Source organism: Salminus brasiliensis, chromosome 9 (genome assembly GCF_030463535.1).
Source record: "Salminus brasiliensis chromosome 9, fSalBra1.hap2, whole genome shotgun sequence".
Classification (NCBI taxonomy): Eukaryota; Metazoa; Chordata; class Actinopteri; order Characiformes; family Bryconidae; genus Salminus; species Salminus brasiliensis.
The window spans coordinates 11313292-11336538 of NC_132886.1; the positions used below are offsets into that span (position 1 = coordinate 11313292).

General features: G+C 42.2%; 1 protein-coding gene across 1 annotated transcript in view; it reads right to left on the reverse strand.

Annotated features, from left to right (window-relative positions):
• The window catches only part of dnah2 (dynein, axonemal, heavy chain 2), a 179854-nt gene that overhangs the window by 63633 nt on the left and 92974 nt on the right, over window positions 1–23247 (reverse strand). Inside the window, exons 31-42 of the mRNA XM_072687948.1 lie at window positions 23066–23161; window positions 22838–22963; window positions 22631–22741; window positions 22158–22346; window positions 21221–21324; window positions 17435–17624; window positions 17069–17249; window positions 16123–16250; window positions 11159–11311; window positions 8604–8729; window positions 6369–6587; window positions 2004–2121 (exon numbers count right to left, since the gene is read on the reverse strand). Coding sequence (XP_072544049.1) covers window positions 2004–2121; window positions 6369–6587; window positions 8604–8729; window positions 11159–11311; window positions 16123–16250; window positions 17069–17249; window positions 17435–17624; window positions 21221–21324; window positions 22158–22346; window positions 22631–22741; window positions 22838–22963; window positions 23066–23161 — 1741 coding nt within the window. The remainder of the gene's footprint in view (window positions 1–2003; window positions 2122–6368; window positions 6588–8603; window positions 8730–11158; window positions 11312–16122; window positions 16251–17068; window positions 17250–17434; window positions 17625–21220; window positions 21325–22157; window positions 22347–22630; window positions 22742–22837; window positions 22964–23065; window positions 23162–23247) is intronic.

Consider the following 23247-nt stretch of genomic DNA (forward strand, 5'->3'; position numbering starts at 1 on the left):
AGCCAGCATTGTATGACAACTGCAACAACAAATGACTCCTTTATGACGTTAACCGGCGTATGAGTTTCCTGCCACTTAAAAATACCAGCATTCCATCTAAATATCTCATGATGTCAGTTTCTAACAAAATGTCTAGCTTGAAGGACGTCTCTGTGTCTTTCTGAAAGTGTGAGTCTTTCTGCCCTTTGTCACTCATACTTGTTTTGGTGTCATACAGCTGTCAGCACATGTGTGGTACTCCAGAGAGCTCTGCAAAAACTCAAAAATCTTGCAAAAGCTCCATGTGTCGAGGCCTAAATGTTTATGTGCAAACTTCACTCCCATGGCCTGGACCACATGTTTTAATTGCGCTGAGCTCAGGACTTAACCTAAGACTTCAGTCAGGTCACGACAATCGAGCTGAGCTGAGCTGAGCTGAGCTTTTGTCATGACCCAATCTTAGTCCGAATATTAGTATTAAGCCATATTCTGATGGGATAAGTCTTCCTAATCCCAGGTGGCGAGGGAGTATCTCTGTGATTTTAGTCCCTTCCGAATCCTTCGGTCGTTTAGAAGGACACCGTGATCTTATGTCTCAGAAGACTCCAGTGCATATGACCTTCTATAAACAACCTGTAGATGTAATCTTGATGTAATGTAGATGTAATATTTCATCATGTCCAGTGGGAAAGGAATTTTGTTCTTTTTTTCTTCATCATGGAGGAGCTAATGAAGGCATTTAGTAGTGCTGTGTTTGAAACAAATCAAGCAGATGACTGAAGTCTATGGCAAATTTGGAAAGTAGCAAGTGATGTACAATGTACAGTATTCAAATCTAGTAATTGACTGTCATTGAATGTATCAGACTATTTTAGCAGAATACCTCAATACTGAAGAATATGGTTATGGACACCTGCTTATTTATTGTTCCTTCCAAAATCAAGAGGTAAAAAAGTTAATAGTAACTGTCCGGGAAAGGCTTTCTTCTAGATTTTGAAGCATTGCTGTGAGAATTTGACTGCATTCAGTGATGTTAGATGATCACCACCCCGCCTCATCCCCGACTTCTCCCAAAAGTACTGGATGGAGTTCTCTGATTCCACAGAACACAGTTCCATTGCTCCACAGCTCAATGCTGCTCAAGCAGTGTGTACATTTGCACATCTTTGTCAGCAGTGGGCGCAGCCTAAAGCAGCTGAGTGCATTCATTACAAGCCAACGGCGACAGTGGCAAGGAAAAACTCCCTCTGAACGAGAGGAACATTGAGAGGAACCCAGACTCAAAAGGGGTCTGGTCGACACCAAACAGCAAAACTAATAACAGTAACAAAAGCATGAGATGAAGAAATAAATAATGAATTTACAGCAATGACAAACGAACAATTAAAACAGACGTTAGTCTGATCCTACATGCTACTACAAGTCTCATCAGGGGGAGTGGAGATTAGATCTAGAATTTCCATGTTAATATGAATATGTGAAGAATATGTGATTAGTAGTAATGTTAGTAGTACGGTTTTAGTAAGAGTCTACGGAGGGATAAGTCTTATCAGGAAGATGTGGAGGATAGAGCAAGCTGGTAAGGTTCTCACACCAGCGAGTGAGATCTAACATGAGAAATGTTACACAACAAGTTTACAATGGAGTACTGCAAGCCCTCTAAAGCAGTGGCTCCCAGCCCCGGAGGTCCTCCCTGACCTGCATATTGTAGTGGTTTTGCTCTAACACCTTCAATATCTTGAACCCCAAGAAAGACGTGTTACTTAGTTTTATTAGATGTTTTGGGAGCAGGGTAAACACTGAAATGTGAAGAGCAGTGGACCAGGGTCGGGAACCAATGCTCTAATTTAAGAAGCCACTCCCACTTCTGTCATTTACACTGAGAGATCTTAACCCATGCAATGTTGCGAATGTCCTATGGTAAAACTACATCACCCACCCTCCCCATGTAAAAGTAATCCTGTTCTAACAGTACTTTAAATCAGACTAGATTTAAACACGGTTAGTGCTGTGGCGGCCAATACCTGCACAGGCTGCTCTCATCAGGGAAGACAGCACACCGTCGGTCCACTCGTTGGTAGAGAGGTCGTATTCTCCGTACAGCTCTCCAAGACTCACTGCTTTGGGGTTCAGAGGACACTCCTGAGGGGTCACAGGTCAAAGGTCAGTAAGTCAAAAGCAGAGTGGTGTCATGGAGAGGGAAGTGGGTGCGAAATGAGGGCCGGAAAGAGAAATTGAGTTCATATGTCAGAGAGGGAGTGGCTGCTGGAGGGAGAGTTTTACAAGTCAGAGTGATGTGCTGGAGACACTGAAAGAAGGGTGTGTGAGTGCGTGTGTGTGTGTGTGTGTGAGTCAGAGCATGTGGAGTTGCAGAGGAGAGATAATGAGGAAACAGGGGGAGGTGATGTTTGCATGGTGGGAGAGAGACAGATACCAGAAATAGATTATGCAAAGAGAGAGGTGTTGAGTCAGATATGAAAGAAGGAGAGAAGACAGGCACTGAGAGAGAGAGGAAGAGGGAGACAGAGAGAGAGAGAGAGAGAGAGAGAGAGAGAGAGAGAGATAGTGAGAGAGAGGATGTAAAAAGACAAGGCAGTTTGAGCCACAGAGGGAGCGGTGAACAAGATGGACCCCCAAACCGCACTGAATTACACTGGTCCCACAGAGAGAACACACAGAGACCTTACCTACAGAGATTTAGACGCGAGTCCCACAGGGAGCCACACCCACAAAGCCTCAGACACAAACAACGACATGAGGTTGAAGAGAATTCATAGAAAGTGCAGACCGAGAGAACAGAGAGAGGGACAGAGAGACGGATGGATGAGATTTAATGGCGGAACAACCTGAGGAATGGACAATGTTCTCACCTTACCTGGACCTCTCACACACACATACAAAATATGGACAAAAATATTGGGACACCTGCTCATTCATTGTTTCTTCCGTAATCAAGTATATTCAAAAATTGTCCATCTTGCTTTTAATAGAGTAACTGCCTCTACCGTCCTGGAAAGAAGGCCTTGTATTAGATTTTGGAGCATCGCTGTGAGGATTTGATTGCATTCTGCGACAAAAACACTAGTGAGGTCAGGATGCTTGATAATCACCTCAACCACCTCATCCCAAAAGTACTGGACGAAGCACAATCTTTCCAGGGAACACAGCTGGAACACAGTTCCACTGCTCCACAGTTCAATGCCGGGGGGGGCTTCATGCCCCTCTAGACCGAGCCTGGCATTAGGAATGGTTCATGTTTATCTGCACCAGACTGGCAATACTTCTCTACAGGGACTTGACAAGCTGTGTGTGTGTGTATGTGTGTGTGTGTGTGTGTGTGTGTGTGTGTGTATTTGCACATCTGTCAGCAATAAGAGCCACTTAAAGTAGCTGAATGTTTTCATTTGACAGGATGTCCACAAACATCTAGACATATAGTGTATAGGTGTGCTTTTGTACAATGCCAGGATGTAAAGTCACACATATGCCCTTTATAGATGAAGTTCACAAGTTCACACCCTCTGTAGACAACCCCCTTCTTTATATTGAATGACCAATTACTGATAATTTAATAATGCAACAAATTGCTCTGTACAAAGTTTGTGACACATTATTTAAGTAGTGATTTTTGTCAATAAGGTAAATTGAGTAAATATGTAAATATGATATTCAAATGTAGTTATTTTTGCAGAAAATGCCTGCTTTAATTTATTATAAAGCAGGAGTCAGAAACATGACCTGTGGGCCTATCCAGCCAGATGAAGATTCTAATCCGGACTGTCAAATTAATTTAGAATTCATGTTCTCAACAGTGACGCTGCGAGTTCAGTTGCTTTTTTGCTTTTTATTTCTACTCTTCTGAGTGCTTATGATTCACATCAGGTCCCTTTATCCTTGATGACCGTTCTCTGCTTTTAATGGAGGTAAAGAAGAAGAATACATACTCAGAGTGGATAGTCTGAGGGCAGCTGAGGCCTATATGTGGCAATATCTTAATCTACACATTAATCAAGTTCAGAGGCAGAACCAGTCAAAAGCTCAATTTCCATGAGATTTCTCCCAATCACAGAAAACAGCATGAGTTTGAGAACTGCTGTAGCTCCCTAATACGGTAAATTATTTGACTGTGATTAGCATGTGTAGAAACTAATACTCACACACTTGTTATTATTGTGTAGAACTGACAAACGGTAACTGTAAACCTCTCTAAGAAAGGACCTGATGTACTTCAGAGTTATCTAGAACACTTTGACAGAGGCTGAATATGGAGGTAAAGGCTAGTTTTAGGCAGTCAGTAGCCCAGTTGCCTTTTACATGTCAGAGAAAGTTGTAAAGTTACTCAGTGTGCTGTTGTACACTTTGTACACTTTCACCAAAATGTAATACTATATAATTCTATAAATATACACTTATACTACACAATTATCAGCCATAACATTATACATTGAGTAGGCCCCTGTGTAGCCCTGTGTCCTGTAAGTTGTGAGGTGGGGCCTCAATGGATCACATCGTTGAGTTTTGGTTGCTCATGACTCTGTCGCCGTTTGACAGGTTGTCCTGTCTTGGAGCACTTTTGGTAGATACTGACCACTGCATACTGAAAATGCCCCACAAGACCTGCCTTATGTTTTTAAGATGCTCTAACCCAGTCGTCTAGCCATCATAGTTTGGCCTTTGTCAAAAGTGGTTCAGATACTTATGCTTGCCCATCTTTCCTGATTTCAACACATCACCTTCAAGATCTATGTATTCAGTTGCTGCCTTCACTGTAGATGAATATAATCAATATTTTTCAAATGACCTGCCAGTGGTGCTATTTTGGCTGATCAATATAAATACAAATATATACAGAACATTTTAGCGTATATATATATTTATGCACACACACACTGGATTGTGTGTAATGTAGCCCCTTCCCTCAATTGCTTTTTCTACCTCGGCTGTAGAGCATTTGTGAACTTCTGTGAACAAAATCTGTGGTTGGTCCTGATATTGTACATTAGCCCTATTGTTCTCTGATTTACCTACAGAATCAACCTTCTTCTCCCATAAAAGTACAAAAAACATGTACACACAGACGTCAAACTCTAAGAACATCATTAAAAAGAGGGCAAGAGGAGAAACACTGCATGCACCTTACCACCAGCAGACTGAGCCACACGAGAGCTCAACCTTATTTCAACTCTGATATTAGCTAGATATATGGTTCACTTCACAATTTGAAACGATGCTTGAGGTGCCTGCTAAATTAATCACGTCACAGTAGTTGGAAAAGTGGCACCGAATGAACAAAGCTCTAACTGTTTTTTGCCCAGTGGGAAGAAGGTGACGGAGGATGAAGGGAAAAAGATGGAAAAAATCAAAGACGCTGGAGAAAGACGATGCTTCAGAAACCTGGAGCCCCAGCCAAGTGGGTTAGCGTCAAATTAGCCGCGTTGAGTCACGCAGTGCTGCCCCCCCCAAACATGCAACATATTGTAACGAGAATGGGTAGAGAGTGCTACCAATTATAGTTAGCTAGTGTATGAACCTCTGTGTCTTCTTGAAACACCCACGTCTTCGCTGTAAGTCTGTGGAGTGCTTTTTGTTCCATGTTAAGTAATCGGAAGAGCACCTTGATCCCTGAGGAAAGTGCCTTTGTATGACTGGGTTGTTTCAGTGTCAGGGATGTGAAACGGTGTTGTGTTAGCACGCTCCGTAACGGTGCCTCATTTTCATACTAATGAATGCCTTCGCGTAGCCTCAGAGACAACAACTGCTTCAGAAACAGCTTCATGTCAGATCAGAGGCTTCTTCCTTGCCATTAAATCTGCACATGTTTGAGATAATGAGATTGCAATGCCAGTGTTATACTAGCGTAATCGTGAACAATGCTAATGGAATAATGGGTGTGTAGAGTGCTTAAAGGTGTGAGCTGTCTGGTCAGCGCCAGTGCAATTGCTATCCATGTCAGTCACGCTCATTTATGTGTGGATTAATTGATACCGTAACTCAAGATTCGGTTAAGAAATCTAAAGGCTAAAAAAGAAATTATAGACTGTACACCCACATGCTCTGTTATTTTAATGAATGAGGGCAGATCATCCATGTTTTCCTGTGTTCTGGTACGCTTGTGTGGGTTGTATTTTGTCTGCTTTGCTAAAGTCATTGTTAGATGTGACTTGCACTGTTAGATTTCTTCTCAGCACCTTGTCTGCACAGCTTTACTGTGTATAGCAGTAAAGAAGTTAATACAGGGTGAATTGCGTGGGTAGAAGCTCCGAAAAGGCCTGAGCTGTTGTGACACTACGGGTCAGGTATAGGCGCCAGAGAACCTGCATTGTGAAACGGTCAGTGAAGCTTAAAGGTACAGTCTGGGTACAGAGACGAGGAGGAGGAGGAGGACTCACGTGGATGAGGCTGAAGCCAGGCTCGCCCTTGCGGTGCATGGTGGACAGGGTGTTTTGTAAGATCCTCCAGGTAACGGTCTTGGCGCTGCCTGTCTTGCCTACGATCATGGAGGAGTGGCGGGAGTTCTTGGTCTCGTACAGCTGGATGACTTTAGTCACGGTGAACGGAGTGACCTGCAGACCGTTTTGATGAAGCTCTTCTTCTATGGTCTCTTTAAGCTACAGAGAAAGAGGGAGACAATGAGGTGGAAGATTAAACTGTGGACACTACTTTTAATCAATGCATTCAGCATTATGAGGAACTTTAAGTGCTTTACCAAACCTTGAAAGGATCCTTTTCTTCTAAAAAACGTTTCTTGAATTTGCCTCATGGCAATATAAGAGACTCCTCCACAGTTTATTAAAGAACCGCCAGAATTTCCTCAAAGATCTTATACTTTTAACAGTGTATTAAATTGCACCCACTGCTGACACATATGTGCAAATGCACACACATAGCTTGACTAGCCCCTATAGAAAATAACTGGCAATAGAATAGGATTCTCTGGAGCAGAGGATCTGAAACATGAACCCTAAACTAACACCGTGCCTAATGCCAGGCTTGGGCTAGAGAGGTATGAAGCTCTCCTGCACTGAGCTGTGGAATGATGGTGCTCCATCCCATACGACCTCACGGACACTGAAATGTTTACAGTATGGCTCCATAATCTAGTAACTGAAACGCAATGCAATGGCTGTGTCTCAAATCACAAACTACTGTACTATGTCTACTACACTGATGAGCATACTAAGATGACATACTAAGATGACATTCAGTGTGGTATTATGCGGTTTTGGAAGCTTCCAGTGACTAAATGGAGGGGGGGGAGCGGAATTTATTAATAACAATAATAATAATAATAATAATAATAATAATAATGGAAATAACTTCTGCAATACAAAAAACAAACGACAGCAAACAAGTTGATAAGAGCAACAAACATGTTTTGGAACAATCTCAATCATTCTTAAGAGGGTTGTGGAACAGCACCTTTGGTGCACTGGAATGTTGTTGGGTTTGAATCCCCAGTTGATCACCAAGTACAAATGAACTGGCAAGAAGAACGTCTCCAACTTAATAACCATAAACACTCCCAGCACTCCCCTGAGTAGGACACACACACATACACACTTCAGAGCCAAATCACTAGTGAGGCACTAAAGCGCTCTCACTAAACTCTCTCTTTTAATTCAATCCCTCGTTCTTATATCTCTCTTGCCTCATTAACTTGGTAGAGAGGCAGCAGAAAAGAACAGATCTGAAGCATCTTAGCTGGAACACATTAGCATTAAGAGCTGAGGGTGGAGCTGTTTGCTTGATATGAAAGTGCTGAGGAAATACTCACCAAGTGAAATGAGGCAGGCAGTGTAGGGGAAAGACACTGGAATCAAGAGATGGAGTGTATATGTATATACATACATACACACACACACACACACACATATGTGAGTGTGTATATATATATATATATATATATATATATATATATATAGTTCATGAACAGGTGTGACAGAGTGTGAGGTATGCCCATATGTGCGAGTTACCTGTGTGTGTTTGTGTGCATGCAACTGTGTGTACGTGTGATGAAGTGTGAGTGTATGTGTGCTGTTCCTCCATCTCGGCTGAGTGCAGCTGATACAGGCGGCAGCTGCTGGCTGTCCAGACTCCAGACGCGTAGGTGATGAGACGGGTGCCAAGCAAAGCGTCTGCATTATGCTGCATATCTGACTCACAAAATCCTGCCGCAGCGCGCACACACACACACTACGCTGCTTTGCAGAACGAGAGCTGAAGCATTTGATGAAGCGTTTTTGAAGCTAGTGCAGAACAGACAGAGTGAGTCAGTGACTCACGTTTGAGTCTTTTGCTGCGTAATTAGCAAAGTGGAACTGTTAGGAGTGTGCTTCGTCTTGATGCTCTGGGAAACCTGGATGCACAAGACTTCGCTTGATTCAGCTTTTGTGAGCCTTTGGTTGCTGCTTGGTAAACATCACAACACTGCACAACACACACACAAACTCACACAGACAGCAATTCCTTCGCTTCTTCTACTCTCTCATGAGCGCTTGTGCACACTACTAGGAAGCTGGCTCTATGCATGCTGGGGTGTGAGCTGCCCCCCTTTATGCTGGGAGATGAGATGGTGAGAGGTAATGTAAGCAACCTCAGTGGTTGGTGGGAGGAATGTGTCCTACCTTGCCATAGTCGATGGTGGGCGTCTCCACAGCAGGGAACAGGTCCTGGATGATCCCGTTAAACAGTGGGAGGTCGGTGGAGGTCAGTTTAGCAATGTTCATGTCCTTCATGGACATAAGCAGGATCTGTGGGTAAAGGGGTGAAGTCAGAGGCCACTGGTGTAAACTCGACAAGCCTATGTCCTAACCAGTTAAAGGGAAACTGGAGAAGTACTCTCATAAGCTGTCTATGCCTGTCTAGTTGTCGTGATAGTGATCATTACAACGATCAGCTATAACATGTCTAATAGCATGTCTTATATTGAGTAGGTCCCACTTGTGCCCCCTTAACAGACCTGATCAGACTAACATTAGCAGCAGATCCTTTAAGTCCTATAAGTTGTGAAGTGGGGCCTCAATGGCTCACAGCAATGAGCCTTAGGTGCCAATGACCCTGTTGCTAATTCACTGGTTGTACTTTGTTGGACCACTTTTAATAGGTACTGACCACTGCATACCAAAAAAACCCCACAACATCTACCTGATGTTTTGAAGATGTTCTGGCCCTGTTTGCTAGCCATCACAATTTGGCACTGGTCAAAGTGGCTCAGATTCCTAGGCTTGTCCATTGTTCCTGCTTTTAACACATTACCTTTGACAACTGACTGTTCACTTGCTGCCTAATATAGCCACCCTTTGGAAGACTGAAAGATGTCATGGTACATGAAGATAATCATCAGTGTTTCCACCTCAGCTGTCAGTGGTACTAATGTTATGGGTGATCAATGTCCTCTCCTTGTTTAATATTTACAATATAGTGTTACATATAACAATATATAGCTACAATTTTCTATTTAAAAATGACATTAAGGCCACTATTCATGATCGCATGACTATTGCAAGATTCTGAACAGATGATAATATTATACAAACATTAGAAATTACAATTATTATTATTATTATTAAGGCTGGGGTTACTGATCACCCGGCTCCATTAAGCTACTGCTGTTGGAGCCTTAAAAAAGGCCCTCATATGCATAACTGACCCTGAGCCCTGATCCCAGCTTTCCAAGCTAATACATAAAGAGAATAACTGTACTGTACAGTTGTCTTGGTACATTTTATTACTATAAAAAACAGATCTCCAGCACGACTGCTAAAATGTTGTATAGATTAAGCTATTCTCATTCTCATTATCATACAGCTTCCTATAAATGCACAGATCATAAATCACTGTTACCCAGTAGCAACATCAGGGAACATCTAACCCTAGGGTGCTACCTCCCTTAAGCTGCTCTATAGAGCCAAAATCCCACCTGAGTGAAAGTCAAAAAGTATAAATATTGAAACTCTTTCAAATGTATAAAAGTAAAAAGTAAACACTTGATATGGTGGTGAGTCATGCAGTATCTAATGGGTGGTACTGGTCCTAACACAAAGATGAATTAGCATAATTGTAGGCAATTTCATTAAGTTGGTTGGATGTTTTGATACAAACAATCAATTAAAATGTGCAGCAGCCTGACTGGCAGGAGAAAAAGAAGGGCTGTTTGAAGGGCTAAATGAAAATGTAAGGAGTAACATTTGCCTCTTGGAAATGCGAACAAAAACAAGCTGTTGAGTCTGTAAGACGTTCTTGTAGCAGTACTCAGCAAGCATAGATTCATAAGCTGTAAAATGTAACATCTTATACTGTGACTGTCGATTTTTGAAAACATAAGCCTACTGAATTTCACACTGCACTAATGTAAGATCCCTTCTCTTCCTGTAGCTCTGTTCTGTTTGTGGCTATGTCTCTCTCTTAGCTTTATCCTTAGGAACACAGAACACTGTAAGGACTGCAGCCTAACATTAAAGCAGCAGTATGACAAAATGGAATTTTTTGCTCATGGCCTCCCCCTACAGGTGGCGAGTCTAATTCACAGCAGTGCTTTGAGCCCCTTCCCACTTTTTGCAGATGTGGCAGTGATAGAAGCATGTAGGCCGAGACAGTACAGTTATATTGCAGGGTTTTATACAAATCTGACTCGAATTAGGAAGCGTTATGCGGTTCTCGCATGCATTTTCCTGCCTGCTTAGTTTATCATCACAATAATTTTGAAGCTGATATTTTAAGCTGAAAATGCCAGATAGTGTTGCTTAAGCTCCTGCATACGGACATCATTCCAGCATGAAGTAATCAAGTGTTTTTTTATTTTTTATTAACACAGGCAAAAGTATCCACACCAAAAAGCGAAAGAGGGGTAGAGTTTTCACTCAGGTAGAGAAGACGAGTTCGTTTAAAGTTTCCTTTTCAAGTTTTTGTCCTCTTTGATACATTTTTTATCACAGCCAGCTTTCCCGACGGGGTGTGAGGCACAGGTTTTAGTGTTACATCCCTGTCAGCGGTCTCCTCATTGCTGAACACACACATACAGCCACGCAAACAGACCACTTCTGATAACACATCATTTGGGACATAGGAGCTGCAATTGGCGAGAGTGTTTTTATACTGGTCCCTGGCAAAGTGAACTTGAGGTGATTTCTGGGGTCAAGCTGATTTTGTGTGTGTGTGTGTGTGTGTGTGTGTGTGTAACCTCTTCATCTGCAATGTCAGGACGGGCTCTGCGCTTCTTTCCAGCGTAGCGGAGCAGTGAGGTGAGCGCACGCAGGCCAAAGTCATAGTGATCCTGCTTTGACAACTGCTGCACTGCTAAACAGTAAAGTGTGAAGACCTTCTTAGCCAAAACCTGAGAGAGAGAGAGAGAGAGAGAGAGAGAGAGAGAGAGAGAGAGAGAGAGAGGAGAGAGAGGGAGAGGGAGAGAGAGAAAGAAATGGGGGCGAGAAAGAAAGAGAGAAAATTCAAAAAGGACATTTATTGCATCACTTTTTCATCAACAAAGAATGGAAATCAACAATAGTCACAGTGAGACAGTGAGAGTCAGGGAAGAACACACAAGGATGAATGTCAATGACAAACGGGCACAAAGATATGGAAATGTAGGAATGGAAATCATAGCAGAAAAAAAACTGTGTGTCGGTGTGTGCATGTGTGCGTTTTCATACATTTTTGGGACACAAGGTCTTGACTTTGTAAGAAAACCAGAGAAGACAGAGTTTACATATAGACAGACTAATACTGGGCAGATCTTCCTTCTGCTCTCAAAACAGCCTCAATTCTACATGGCATGAATTCCACAAGATGTTGGAAACATTCCTTTGCGATTCTGGTCCAAAATCTGGCAGATTGATGCTCTGAATCTCCCGCTTTACTACCCAAAGCTGTTGTATTGGATTTACATCCAGTGACTGGGGAAAGCCTCTGAAAAACACCTTCATAAAAAATGAGAAAATTATGAGTAAATTACAAACAAACTGGACTGTTCCAAAAACAATCCACCAGATTCATGAATGCTGCATAAAACACCAGTTTTATTAGTGGAAGGTATGTATGTTAGTGAATGCCAATGGTTTGCAAATTACTCTACAAACACGACTATTCTGAGTGGAAACCAGCGCCTCTTATTTACATTCTATAGATTTGTAGCTCACTTTGGTTGCCTACCATACCTGCTCTGAAAAAGCTCCAGCAAATTCATTTATTTTAAAAATCTTGATTGAAACATATTTGCTGTTGGCTCTCTCCATCAACTGTAATACGTTAAGTATAAACATAGCTTCCAGCTCCTGCTATAATGTTGGGATGATTCAGGGGTAAAAGGTTCCTAATCTGCCATCAATCTCTTGCTAGAATGTTTTAATATCCAAGTAGCCAAGAACAAATAGCACCTGTCCAGACATGAGAAAAGCTTGGGATCTGTGGGACTTCTCAAAGCTGGCTCTAAAATGTTGCAGAAATACTAAAAAAAAGAATCTCAGCACTCTGAAGTGACTAACCAGTGAGTCAGTCCTCAGTCTCAGCGAAGAAATCTCTACAACAAAGATGCAGTCATTTCCACTGGTGGCTAGAACAGAGCCTAAACTCTTTGATAGTGAAAGTGAATTCATTGACCACATGCGTACAGGCTGTACAGGCTACTGTATAGTGCTCTGGCTGTATTAGAAAATTAGGTTATTTGATTGTGGTGGTTATTTTTCTGTGATTTTTATTTGTATGTGCTATTACTGATCAGTTTAGTTACTTTTTAATTAATTTAATTAATTTATTTGAATTAGTGCAGTCATGACAAAAGGCAATTTAAACTGCCTTTATACTTCATGCATGTTCATACTTACTACGGACATACAGACTACATTTTAATGACTCTTTGACTTTAATTTTATTTTAATGAGTATAAAAAACAGTTACATGGACCATGGATTTAAGTGGATGTCGATGGATGTCGGCTCCAAATTCTAACCCAAGCATCTGTGTGCCTCAGCAGAAATCGAGATTCATCAGGCCAGGCTATGTTTCTGCAGTCTTCAACTGTCAACAGTTTTGGTGAGCCTGTGCCGAGCCACCTCAGCCTCAGCTTTCTGTTCTTGGCTGACAGAAATGGAATCTGACGTGGTCTTCTGCTGTTGTAGCCCATCTGCCTCAAGGTTGGATAAGTTGTGCATTCTGAGATGCTTTTCTGCTCACCACAATTGTATAGAGTGGTTATTAAAGTTTTGTCAACCCTGAATCAATCTAGACATTCTTTGTTGAGCTCTCTCATCAAGAAGAGGTTTCTGTCTTCACAACTGTCGCTCACTGGTCATTTTTCCTTTATTGCACCATTCTGAGTAACTCTAAAGACTGTTGTGCTAACAATTGCATTATATCAGATAATACAGTCCTAATGCAGTGCTCAGTGGGTGTGTATATAATATGACTATACATACATAAATGCCAAGATTTCTTTTACCACAGTAGCCCTCCTGTCAGTTCGGTCCAGATGGGCTAGCCTTTGTTGCAGTTCGTCAGACCATAATGATTTGATCCTTGTCAAGGTCAGTCCGAAACCCACGGTTCAGTTACCGTCTACCCCAGACCTTGTTATGAAATAATGTTCATCTCATCTATTAATGTTCATAATGTTTTGTGTCATCTGTGTATTCATGACCCCGCATTCTGACATTGTAGAAAAACAAACCCCTGTGTGTGTGTGTGTGTGTGTGTGTGTGTGTGTGTGGAAGAGAAGCAGACTACATGATGTAATGAAGGAGAGCTGCAGGCAGTGAGGCGGAGTCATACATACTGAGCTAAAATGACCATGTTAATCAGAGTGTGCCTTATACCTCAGAGTGCCTACAGCAGTGACACACAGACACACACACACATATGCACAAAACCTGATATCTACTCATTGTGGATGTGAATGTGACTTTGTACGCATCACATATATTACCCTATTCAACTCACTGTTACCCAACCAAGAAGGTGAACGTGTGTGTGTGTGTGTGTGTGTAAGAATGTGCATGCACTGAGCCTTGGTTACCATGTCAGCTCGTTTTCCACACTGCTCACCAACATAGCTCCGCAGGGAGACACAATCCTTCATCCACAGACACACAGACACACACACACCCCACAGCCATGATAGGTAGCACAGCCTCATGGCTCTGGGGAGACAGATACCCCACTGTCTGTTACGGCTCATAACACCAGACTTCCACACTTCGCTGCAACGGGCCAACGAGCTCTCTCTCTCTCTTTCTCTCTTTCAATCTCCCTCTCTCCTTCTTGCAGAATTTCCTTCGCTCTCATCTCCTCCCATTTTTGCGCTGTCTCAATATACATCACTCTCCTTCTCTCTCTCTCTCTCTCTCTCTCTCTCTCTCGCTCTCTCTCTGCTGCAATAGTCAGGCTAACTTCCACTCCATCTGACATGACACAACATTGATATGTCCATTTCCTCCCATTTGCAGAGGTAATAGTCCTCTCAATAGCCCATAATGATACAGGGCCTATCGATTGTTTAAGGAGACAGGGAGAGAGGCAGTGTGTGAGATCGGAAAGGGAGAGAGAAGACGGGAGATAGAGATAGAGGAAAGGAGATATAGACAGAGATAGGGGGAGAGAGAGCGAGAGAGAGAGAGAGAGAGAGAGAGAGAGAAAAGGAGCATGTGTGCTGGCCAAATGAAATCTAACATTGACATTCAGGGCTTTGGCGAAAGGCTTGATGCTGCTCCTCTTCCTGCCGCTCTTAATCTCAGCTCTATTATTTGTCATTCCAAGTCCAATCTCCAGCGCCTCTCTCTCTCTCTCTGCCAGCTAACTGGGCTTGTGTACAGCACCAACAAATAAGGCTTTTCCATTAGGGCCATGTTTGCTGGAGCAGCCAGGAGCTCTCAGTGGATATTTTGGAGGGATTTTACGCCTACCAGGCCTGGAGTGTGTTTTAGGGGCTGGGGGTACACACATCGTGTTGTTCAGCTATGCCAGTCAGGTGTTTTTTGCCCAAAATCACACACACACACACAGACAGGATAGGCAGACACGCAAGCATACAGGGCATGTCTGCTGTGCGTTAGTGGTAATCCAACAGTGAGATCAGTCTCCTGGAGTGTGTCTGTGGGCATGTATGTGTGTGTATGTGTGTTTATGTGTGTGTGTGTGTGTGTGTGTGCATGCCTGGGCTCATCTGTGTTTGCCTATCTGATCCAATCCCCTCCAGCTCCAAAGCCGAGCTTAATAGCAAACACTAACCTGCTGCCCATCTCTCTCTCTCTCTGATAATGATCTAATCCTATTCCTGATCTTCAGGCCTCTCTTAAAAGGCATAATGGGCAATAGCTCATGCTGACCCGACCCACTATAAAAAGGGGATTCAGTAAATAGTGCCTGAAAATTAATTGGTGGATCCTTTTTTTCTTCTCTCATGGTCATCCCATCAACCTTCATGACTGATTCATCTCTTCTTAAAAAAAGTCATTTGGAATATCTAAACGATCTAGTTGAAAAAAATCCTTGAAGGGTAAAAGAGACATTAGAGTTCAGCGAGAAGTGAAATATTACAACAATAACAATCATGAAGAGGGAATACAGTTTATTATACTGACTGAAACTGCCCTTTTCTCTCATCTGATGAGAGAAAATGAAGGCTTCCTCTCAGATAAGAGCAATTTGGGCACAGTGAATGAGTGGCTGTATGAGGGTACTTGTATGCCTGCAGTTATAAGCATTAAAATGAACAAACATAGAGAAGGATGCAACTTGCATACAGTACACAGCTGGCCATGTATGAGGTAGAGCTGGAAATGCTTTTAACTCCTTACATCCTGTATTTAAGTCTACATTACATCACTTTCATAACTACAATTACTGTCATCTCTAAGATCAGTCTCAGAGAACACAGTTCAACTGCTTTACAGCTCAATGCTGGGAGGCTTTACACCTCTCCAGCCCATTCTGGCTCAGGCTTTGTGCCTATAGGTTCACAATGTTTATCCATTCTATTGGCAATATGTCTCTACAGGGACTAGACAAGCTGTGTGTGTGTGCAGTTGCACATCTGTGTCAGCAATGGGTGCAACTTAAAGTAGCTGAATGCACTGATTAGAACAGGGTGTCCATAAACAGTTGGACATATGGTGTATGTATGTGTGAACTGAAAGAATAAACACGCAAAGTCACCTTGCAATTGTTGAAGCCTTCTCCAAACAGCGTTATCTCTGCGATCAGAGTGGAGTCAGGCACTACCATAGAGATGGGCCTGAACATAGACTTCAGATTATCGGGCAACTCAGTACGACCAGCATAACCTACAGGAGATCCACACACATACATACACACATTAGTACACATACATTAAGATTTTTTCCTTAGGGTTCACTTTCAACGCAACTCATATTACAACCTCTCATTCTTTTACTTCTCTAAAGGTATTACTTAATCTTCTCTTACAGAAAGCCTAGAGTTCTGAGATATTCTTGGATCGTCTTGCTCGACAGCTTGCTGGACAGCTTTTAGGTCAGAGGACTGAGCAGGTCATTTCCAAAAGCTCTAGTTTAGTTTGTGTCTCCTCAGGTAGCCCATGGTGGATAAGATGTGTTTAGGATAATTTCCTGTTGTAGAAGCAATCATTTTCTCAATCATTTTTTCAGCTTCAGCCATTTAACAGATGGTTTGACATTTGCGTCCAGGATTTGCTGCTATTTGCTGGATTTTGTGGAATCCACTCTTCCATCCACCCATGCAATATTGCCAATGCAACTGGCAGCAACACAACCTCAAAGCGTGACAGATCCACCACCATACTTCCCAGATAGCAAAGTGTTTCTGTTTTTCTCCAAATGGATCTTTGCTGATTGGGGCCAAATAGTTCTCTTATGACTCTGTAAGTTCACAGCACTTGTTTTTGAAACTCATCTGCATATATTGTGTAGCATACTTCAAAAACTGAAATGTATGACAGCATGAACTCATATTTACACGTATTTTTATGCCGTAGAAACTGACTGGTCAAATCTCTAACAAATTATATTACAATTATATTACAAATCCAGCTCAGATTGTGCTTATAAAATACACATGGCTAATGAAGAGAATCATAACCATTCTCTTCTTGTGCAATATGTACCAGGGTTCATGGTGATGAAGATACCACAAGACCAGACCAGGCGGATGTTTTTGCCCTCAAAGATGAAGTTGGTGGCTCCTGCAGACAGAGCTGAGAGGATGGATAGGATCTGCTGGGCCACTACTGACAGCACCTCAATGTTTATGCGGTTAAATTCATCAAAGCAACCCCATGCACCTGTCTGGAAACACACACACACACACACACACACACACACACACACACACAAGCTTACCATTTATTAATAATAATCATAATATAAAGCAAAGTTCATTATGTCTCACCTCACTGTCCACAGTGTGCATATAAAAGATTAATGTCTTATTCATATGCTTATATGGTCTATATTCCATGGTAATAACATACCTGAGCAAGGCCAGAGTACATGCGGCCCATGGATTTGTAGTCTAGGCCATCAGAGCAGTTGACCACAATGACGTACATGCCCAGAGCTTTGCCCAGGTCTTTTACTGTCTCTGTCTTTCCTGTTCCGGCGGGGCCTTTGGGGGAGCCTCCGCGGTGCAGATGCAGGGCAGTGGTCAGAGTCATATAGCACCTGCAAAAATGGTCACTTACTTTACTCAGTCATCGTTTCCATGCATAACAAAGAGCATTGAATTGCCAACCGGTGCATGAAACAATAAAGACGCCTTAAGAATTCGTTCCACTTCATCATGCTGTGGCAGTAGCTTAGCAACCAGATTGCACATGCAAACAACAGCAACCACAAATTAGCTGTTGGGCCCTTGCATCAAAAGACAGCGAAATCTAAGATTTGTATTTCCTTTTTTTTCCATAAACACAAACTATGCATGACTACATTTTCTAGCTGGCATTGATGTAATAAAATTAGTGTTTTATAACAGTGCATTAAAATATGTAGAGCACATTGTTGCAGTCCTTACAAAATCAGAACGATAACAAACATTGTAAGTTCATGTAAGTTTTTGATCCACTTGTCATTCAATTCTGACTCACATAAAGAACAGCTTTAAAAAAAAAAAAAATCTATAAAAAAAAAATAAAATCTATATATATATATATATATATATATATATATATATATATATATATATATATATAAATGAAAGTTTGTTTCCGGCAATATCCCATCAAAATTACACACATTCATACTTATTTTTTCAGTACACTAAACTTTGCTGAATATAGCACCTAGTTAAGTATACTGACAATCAAACAGCTACAAACTGGATAAGACCTGAAGCAGTGCAGTAATAACAGGAAACAATTTCAGATACAGCCACGTAACGTCCGCAGACTCGCAAATGCTATGTGGAAACACACCAGGGACGCCTCACAGCTGGACACACTGATAAAAGAGTGAAGGAAGCAGACAATAAGCAGTGCTAGACCAGGCCCAGCCATACAAACACAGCTGGCAAGACAGACATGCAGAGTCCCGAGAACATCATCCAACAGCATGGGTGCCGACTTGGGTTACACACTGAAGAGAAACCCCAGCTCATCTGGCTTTAAAGTCTGTCATACCATTTACTTATCAACAATAAAGTCCATTTATTACAGCATTTAAAAGAAACTGGCAGCCAAACTGACCAATCTGACTGACTGACTGACACATATCAAAAGTTAATTCCATTATTCTATTTGTTCAAGAATGCCAAAAAATAAGAATATTTTGGGTTAAAGTCAATCATACTATGAACATACAAAATACGTAAATGAACTGCAGCATTGTAAAGTAACTGGCAGCCAAACTTACCAAATCAGTTCATTTAGTTAGTGTTTTGCACTCCATTAGGATTGAATCATGAGTCAATTTCAACACACAATAAAATGGCCAATACCATAACAGCAAAAACCAGCTCAATCAGCTCAATTAATTAAAGATTAATTCCATTTAGCCAGTGTCCAATGAAAAACATGTATCTCCAAAATGGTGACTGTACAGGGGAAGGCAAAAACGATCTTAACTTTCAATATAAGTTAAAATAAAATAACAGTTTATTCCAAGTAGTTTTAGAGCATTTTATTGGTTTGTTAATCTATTAATCAGAATTATTTATAGTACACTGTGTACCTAACTTAGCCAAATCTGTTCAACACACCATAAAATTACCAATAAGTACACCAAAGAACCAGCATTTAGTTAACGACAGCCGAACTTACCAAATCAGTTCATTGAGTCACTTTTGTCTGATTAGTGTTTTAATAAAAAGTGTTCCTTTGCCTTTTGTAACATTAAATGTTGCATTTATTAAAGCTCATACAGTGACGCTCACTGAACTTGGCAGTCAGAGTCAGCTTCAACGGGTCACATTTTTGACAGTGCTGAGGCCAACCCCTGAAAATCAGCCAGACCATTATTCCTCCTCCACCAGACTCTACTAATGACACTATGCAGTCTAGTAGGTACCATTCTCCTGGCATCCACCAAGCCTTTATGTATATATATATTAGAATGCCAAATTGTTAGGCGTGACTTCACAGCACTTGTAATGATCACGGAGGTGTATAGTTCTTTTGCTGATGATAGTTCTTCTAGCTCTGTACAGTGTAGAACATTTACAATTTTCTGGACAGATCTACTAGGGCAGAAATTCCCCAAACTGACCTGCAGTGAAAGTGGCTTTCTAAGACCATGCCATGTTTAAAGTAACAGTGCTCTTCAGTATGACGCATTCTACTGGCAATGCTTGCCTATAGAGGTTGCAAGGCTTTGTGCTTGATTGTGTACACCTGGCTGTGGCTGAAACACCTGCATTCAATAAGGTGGAGGGGAGTCCTCATGCCTTTGGCCATTTTGTGTCCTTTTGGCAGGTGAAAACCCAGAGCAGACAAAGACATCCACACAGACAGGAAGGCTCAACAAATCACAGATGCTTATGCACACTCAAAACCACACTCATACAGACCCAAAGCGCTAAGTGTAGACAGTCTCACACACACAGACACACAGAGAAGGAAAGAAAGACACCCGTAAGCCCATTCTCCATGTCCTTGAGTGGGTTTAGGATGTCATGTGCTCATCAGCATAAGCCAGGATTAGATGTTTTCTTTCATTTCATGGAAGATCGTTTTGCAGCTGTGTTCTCCAGTGCGATTCTGCTGTTTCTAAAGGACGCAATATAAAATCAGCTATTGACTCTTGACTCTCACTTCCCATGCAGACTCCCATGAATATTTGATAGTGGGGAGGAATCCTGTAATGCTTGCCCATGGAAGCCTCAAACCCAAGCTCAAGAAGAGTGTGAGTGGGTATCTCTCTCTTTCACTCTCTCTCTCTCTCTGAAATCAAATCAAATCAAATCCAATCAAATCTTTTTGGCACACTTGTGATCTCTCCCTCTCTCTCTCTTTCTCTCTCTCTTAGGTCAGTGTGTTGATTATCACCCTGACGCTGATGCTGCGGATTTGCCCCTTCGTGGCTGTCAACTCTCCAGTGATCCTTGTTCATCCTATAATGCTAATGAAGACACATCAGGCAGTCTACCATTGCTACAGCTGATCCTGACTTTGATGAGCTCGGGAATGTCTCTGCAGCTGTACAGCTATATATATATATATATATATATATATAAGCCCTGATGCATTTATCAAATGATGATGATCATTACTAGAAAGCTGACATTATTCTAATGATTATTACAGTGGTGTTAATATTACCCGTTATTATCATGTCTGCTGACTGGATCATGGGCAACAGTGGTAGCATTATCTTCAATAACATGAGGGAATATTACACTCTCGCTAATGACAATCTTCCTGATAACTCCAGGCTACATCTGGTGAAGTGTGTATTGTAAGACCCCAAGAGGATGAGAGTATTTCTTATGCTATGCAGCTACGGCCATTCGACTCAAAGAAAATGAGCGGTGGGGGCTAGTTTGCTCAGGTACAATGTTATCATACACAACAAGGCTTTTTTTATGCCTATGATAGCTGTAGGTTTACATGGAATTGAAAAGCTGCAGTGGTTCGAGGAAAAATGTAAATGGAGAGAAATGCTGCAGGGGAACGCATCTGCTAGCAATGGCAGCAGTGCGGCAAGAAAGCTTAACATCGGAGCAGGAAGACCGTTCGACTCCAGGGAATCCAATAAGCTTTGGCTTCCAGGCCAGCTGCTATTACCTTTTATAGGTAAGGACTGCAATGTTGCTATGGCTACCGTACCTGTCGGTTAGGGGGGTGATGACCAAGCGGCCAGAGTTGCCCAGGTACTCGTAACCGTACTGGAAGTGAGTGTTGGTCTGCCGGATGATGCAGTCATCCACATCCTGCAGGTAGATTCAGACAGACAAACAGACAAATAAACAAACAAACAGATAAGTGAAGCTTTAATGAGTCATTTATATATGAATCATCTCGATACTGCATACATTCCAATCTGTCCTGATTCAGTTTAGCTCAAATCAGTTCAATTCAGTGAAGCTTTAATGACATGGTTATACACCACATGTCCAAATGTTTGTGGACACCCCTTCTAACAAATGCATTTAGCTTTTTTAGTTTGCACCCATTGAAGAGACATCTAGTTTAGTCAAAGCTTTTTTAGTCCCTGTAGAGAAGTACTGCCAGTAGAATAGGACTCTAAACCTACTGGCACCATGCCTACTGCCAAGCGTGTATAAAGCGGGTATAAAGCCCCAGCTTTGAGCTGTGGTGCAATAAAACTATGTTTTCTGGAATGATGGATCGTTTGGATGAGCTGGGGAGTCGGAGATGAGGTGAGGTGGCGATTATCCAACATTCTGACCTCACTAATGCCCTTATTTGTCGCTAAATACAAGCAAACCAAAACCCACAATCAACAAAGCTCCAAAATCTAGTAGAAAGCCTTCCCTGGACAGCAGAGACAGTTACTCCAACAAAAGCATGATAAACTGTTGTTAAATAGCCTTGATTCTGTCCATATAGTGTATCTCCAATTTCAGCATTTTATACGATGGGGCATCAATTTAAAAGTTCATGCTGAAAAGATCAACAAAACTGGTTCTGAACAGGAGACAGAAGACTGGTTCTTACACAGCAGACCAGCACCACAACTGGACCACACCATGAATGTCCAGTCTCTGGGCCGCTGTTCAGACACTGTTTCCCCCTCTCTCACCTTTTCCCAATAGAGGCGTAGCTGGCAGAGCCAGTCGAAGGCATTGACGTCACAGCACCCTGCTTTGGCCAATTTGTCAATGACATCACGTGCATGGACCTCCACTGTAACCAAGGCGACGATCTTGAGGCGCAGGATCTTGGACAGGTTTCCCCTGATGGCATCAGAGTAGCGGTGTAGCATGGACACCTGCCACGGACGCATGACAAAAAGCTTACATTTCTGCCTGGTGCCACATCACTACTCTATGTGACATGTTATGGCACGGTGGTTACGGGCATGAGTGCAGTGACAGCGAGCAACCTGATGTGTTCTGATATACACTGCAACACATGATGAAATTTCAATGACCATGAGCTCCGAAAATCAACAGTCAAGACAGCAAACAATCAGTGTGTTTACGCCCCGTGAAAATAAATCAGTGTGTTTGTAGGACAGGAAGGCCATAGTGGGAAAAAGCTCCTTCATCTCACCTGTTTCTTCTTCATGGATTTGAGTGCGGATTTGTCCGCTCTCTCTCTGCCTGTAATCAGGGATTTGGTGACGTCTGTGGTCCACTGGATCTGACTGGCTGTTATCAACATCTGCACAAAAACAGCACACAATTTACCACATGCCCCCCACTCCCACAGTAGTCACACACACACACATAGACACAGAACAAAAAAGAGGCCACTCACCTGTCCAGGCCAATCTTTAACCCACTTGTCCCTTTTTCCAGTCATTTTTTTTAGTGCCATGCGGCAGTTCTTCAGAGAATCCTTCAAAGTCCACCGCATGGTCCGCTCGACATCACATAACCATGCCTATCCCACAAGAACACAAACAAGAACTGAGCACTAGAGAAAAGTGTGTTGTGTTGTCAACCCAAGTAAGAGTGTATTGATATGCCTTTGTAGTGAACCCACCTCCACGGGCCCCTCTAGAAGAACAGGATGAGTGAACTCCACAAACTCCCCATCAGCGGAAAACATTCCACCAGCCTCAGACTTGCTGTTCCGCACCTACCCACACACACATGCGTATTCACACAGATACATTTAATGTGTGCATCAGAGCTGCTGCTGAAAGTGCATCTCCAGGCCTGACC